Source organism: Thunnus albacares, chromosome 12 (assembly GCF_914725855.1).
Source record: "Thunnus albacares chromosome 12, fThuAlb1.1, whole genome shotgun sequence".
Lineage (NCBI taxonomy): Eukaryota > Metazoa > Chordata > Actinopteri > Scombriformes > Scombridae > Thunnus > Thunnus albacares.
In genome coordinates, this window is record NC_058117.1 from 34,060,788 (window position 1) to 34,065,283 (window position 4,496).

At 42.0% G+C, this 4,496-nt stretch overlaps 1 protein-coding gene across 1 annotated transcript in view; it reads right to left on the reverse strand.

The window, feature by feature from the left end:
• Positions 1 to 3,430: 3,430 nt before the first annotated feature.
• LOC122993444 (M-phase specific PLK1 interacting protein) overlaps positions 3,431 to 4,496 on the reverse strand; it is a 3,565-nt gene continuing 2,499 nt past the window's right edge. Inside the window, exon 2 of the mRNA XM_044367595.1 lies at positions 3,431 to 3,866. Coding sequence (XP_044223530.1) covers positions 3,750 to 3,866 — 117 coding nt within the window. The 3' untranslated portion in view covers positions 3,431 to 3,749. The remainder of the gene's footprint in view (positions 3,867 to 4,496) is intronic.

The following is a 4,496-nucleotide window of genomic DNA, read 5'->3' on the forward strand; positions in this document are numbered from 1 at the left end:
CAATACAGGGGACACTACAGAGGGGCTACAAAGGACACTACAGAGGGGCTGCAAAGGAAACTACAGAGGACACTAGAGAGGGCAATACAGAGGACACTACTGAGGACACTACAGAGGACACTAGAGAGGGCAATACAGAGGACACTACAGAGAACACTAGAGAGGGCAATACAGAGGACACTACAGAGAACACTACAGAGGACACTACAGAGGACACTACAGAGAACACTACAGAGGACACTACAGAGGACACTACAAGACTACAGAGGGGCTACAAAGGACACTACAGAGGGGCTACAGAGGACACTACAGAGGGGCTGCAGAGGACACTACAGAGGGGCTGCAAAGGAAACTACAGAGGACACTAGAGAGGGCAATACAGAGGACACTACAGAGGACACTAGAGAGGGCAATACAGAGGACACTACAGAGAACACTAGAGAGGGCAATACAGAGGACACTACAGAGAACACTACAGAGGACACTACAGAGGACACTAGAGAGGGCAATACAGAGGACACTACAGAGGACACTACAGAGGACACTAGAGAGAGCAATACAGAGGACACTACAGAGAACACTAGAGAGGGCAATACAGAGGACACTACAGAGAACACTACAGAGGACACTACAGAGGACACTAGAGAGGGCAATACAGAGGACACTACAGAGGTAACTACAGAGGACACTACAGAGGACACTACAAGACTACAGAGGGGCTACAAAGGACACTACAGAGGGGCTACAGAGGACACTACAGAGGGGCTGCAGAGGAAACTACAGAGGACACTAGAGAGGGCAATACAGAGGACACTACAGAGAACACTACAAAGGGCAATACAGAGGACACTAGAGAGGGCAATACAGAGGACACTACAGAGGTAACTACAGAGGACACTACAGAGGACACTACAAGACTACAGAGGGGCTACAAAGGACACTACAGAAGGGCTACAGAGGAAACTACAGAGGACACTAGAGAGGGCAATACAGAGGACACTACAGAGGATACTACAGAGGACAATACAGAGAACACTACAGAGGGCAATACAGAGGACACTAGAGAGGGCAATATAAGACTACAGAGGGGCTACAAAGGACACTACAGAAGACACTACAGAGGGGCTACAGAGAACACTACAGAAGACACTACAGAGGGAGTACAGAGGACACTACAGAGGGGCTACAGAGAACACTACAGAAGACACTACAGAGGGGCTACAGAGAACACTACAGAAGACACTACAGAGGGAGTACAGAGGACACTACAGAGGTAACTACAGAGGACACTACAGAGGGCAATATAAGACTACAGAGGGGCTACAAAGGACACTACAGAAGGGCTACAGAGGAAACTACAGAGGACACTACAGAGAACACTAGAGAGGGCAATACAGAGGGGCTACAGAGGACACTACAGAAGACACTACAGAGGTTGTACAGAGGACACTACATACCCCCTTTCCACCAACTGCAACCTAGTGCTAGTGCTGGTTCGTAGTTGGTTTAACTAGCGAACCTTCTAGGAACTGGCATGCTTTTCCACCAGCAAGCACTTTATACACTACAAGACTACAGAGGGGCTACAAAGGACACTACAGAGGGGCTACAGAGGACACTACAGAGGGGCTACAAAGGACACTACAGAGGGGCTACAGAGGACACTACAGAGGGGCTGCAGAGGACACTACAGAGGGGCTGCAAAGGAAACTACAGAGGACACTACAGAGGGCAATACAGGGGACACTACAGAGGGGCTACAGAGGACACTACAGAGGGGCTGCAAAGGAAACTACAGAGGACACTAGAGAGGGCAATACAGAGGACACTACAGAGGGCAATACAGAGGACACTAGAGAGGGCAATACAGAGGACACTACAGAGGACACTACAGAGAACACTACAGAGGGCAATACAGAGGACACTAGAGAGGGCAATACAGAGGACACTACAGAGGACACTACAGAGAACACTACAGAGGGCAATACAGAGGACACTAGAGAGGGCAATACAGAGGACACTACAGAGGGCAATATAAGACTACAGAGGGGCTACAAAGGACACTACAGAGGGGCTACAGAGGAAATTACAGAGGACACTACAGAGGACACTAGAGAGGGCAATACAGAGGGGCTACAGAGGACACTACAGAAGACACTACAGAGGTTGTACAGAGGACACTACATACCCCCTTTCCACCAACTGCAACCTAGTGCTAGTGCTGGTTCGTAGTTGGTTTAACTAGCGAACCTTCTAGGAACTGGCATGCTTTTCCACCAGCAAGCACTTTATACTCCAACATAGTAGGTGGAGGTAATGCACTGTAATGCTAGTTTTCACCTGCCATAAAATGGAAAAAATTCAAGAACAATTTCATATGACCATAAATGACAGAGAGACTATGTTTATTAATGTTTTTTACCTGATTTATATGCAGTCATTTCATTTTAGCTCATTGTGAGAGTCTCTACTGCTTTTGGAACGTGGTGGGGCTGCCCAGCTCCACACATGGAGCAGATCACAGGAGAGACAGAGACAGACAGCGACAACTACACTTGTTACATTACTGCAAGTGCAATAAAAGCTTCACATGTAAAATGCCAATAGGAGAAATCTTAATGATATAATCCATGCAAAAGATTGATGTGATGCAGTCACATGACTGTGACCGATGGCCGTCTTGGGCAGCTACTCGAATCTCCAAAAAACTTTACAGCAAATTTCCAAACAGGTGTTATTGGGAATCTAAATTGTTACTTTCTTGCCTGAAAATATAATAAAACTTAATAAAGTGACATATTAACAGCTTTTAGCCTAGCTCAAAATCTCCGCCACAGTCTGACCCGCTAACCCTAACTCTAACCACAGACAGGTGAGGGTGAGCAGTGAAGTGAAGACAGAGAAATAACAAAATCACTGTAAGTTAAATGACATAGTGACTGCATAACAAACACACACCTGTTGACAGGAGACTGCAGGCCGAACTATTTACAAATGAAAAAGTTTTTATGTGCAATCAATGACCTATTGGAATATTGATCTCTGCTATAATCAATAACTCATCAGCTGATGCTCATCTGTTTTTATCGACGAACATCTTGTGACAGAACATTCCCATCAGTTTTTATATGCAACCTACATGTGAGTATTTGTGAGTGAGCTGCTGCAGACTTTAAAAGGAAGTTTTTAAACACTGAACATGTTTTAACAGCATTTCAGTGGTGATGTTTAAATCTAATTTGTTGAAATAAAGTCACTGAAGGCCGACGCTGAATAAAACATACTGACTCTGTTTATAAAGACCAACATTCACGTTTCCACCTCCACTGATTCAACCTGTTGCCATGGTGATTGGTAGTATTGGAGCTCCATTGATATGTGTTTTCATTCAGCTGATTCAAATTAACTCACGTTAAAGAACAAACTCCAGTTTAAAATAAAATTTAGTTTTTTAATTTTCAAAAATGAAACAAACTGAACTTTTCTTTTACAAACAGTCTGTAAATAAAACGTGAAGAAGAATCGGATTAAAAAACATTTTTAAAAAGATTACACATCAATCTGTGTATCATCACTGCATCATGTAGAAAAACATCCAATCAAACAGTTTAATCCCTGAAATCATCGAAATGTTCACGAAGCTGCCGACGCGACGGAGACGCTGCTGGTGGCCGGAGACGCTGATGTCTGTTGTCAGGACGACAGCCTGGCTGCGGCTGTTTGTTGTTGTTGTTTGTCATCGTTTGCTGTCATGACGTCCTCTTGGCTGCGGCTGCGTCTGCGGCTGCGACGGGCTGCAGAGCCGCCCAGGGATCCTGCAGCATCGATGGACTGAAATATTTCTCCACCGAGTCTGAAGATCCAGGCTGAAAACAAGAAGAACTTTTATTCTCTGACTTCACCAGAATGTTTATGTCAACATGTTTTCACTGTTTTAATGAAGACATGAAATGTCTGTCAGGTCAAAATAAACAAAAATAAATAAAATAATTTCTAACTTTCAATTCTGCTGTAGATACTTTATGAACTTTATTAACCTTTAAACAATATTAAACTTCAGGCTGCGAACAGCTGAGTTCAGATTCATCAGTTAAAAACAGAATCAACGATTCAGACAAAATAATAGAAACTAATAATAGAAACTAATAACAAACTAATAATAGAAACTAATAATAGAAACTAATAACAAACTAATAATAGAAACTAATAATAGAAACTAATAACAAACTAATAATAGAAACTAATAATAGAAACTAATAAACTAATAATAGAAACTAATAATAGAAACTAATAACAGAAACTAATAACAAACTAATAATAGAAACTAATAATAGAAACTAATAATAGAAACTAATAACAGAAACTAATAATAGAAACTAATAACAAACTAATAACAGAAACTAATAACAGAAACTAATAATAGAAACTAATAATAGAAACTAATTAGAAACTAATTAGAAACTAATAACAAACTAATAATAGAAACTAATAACAAA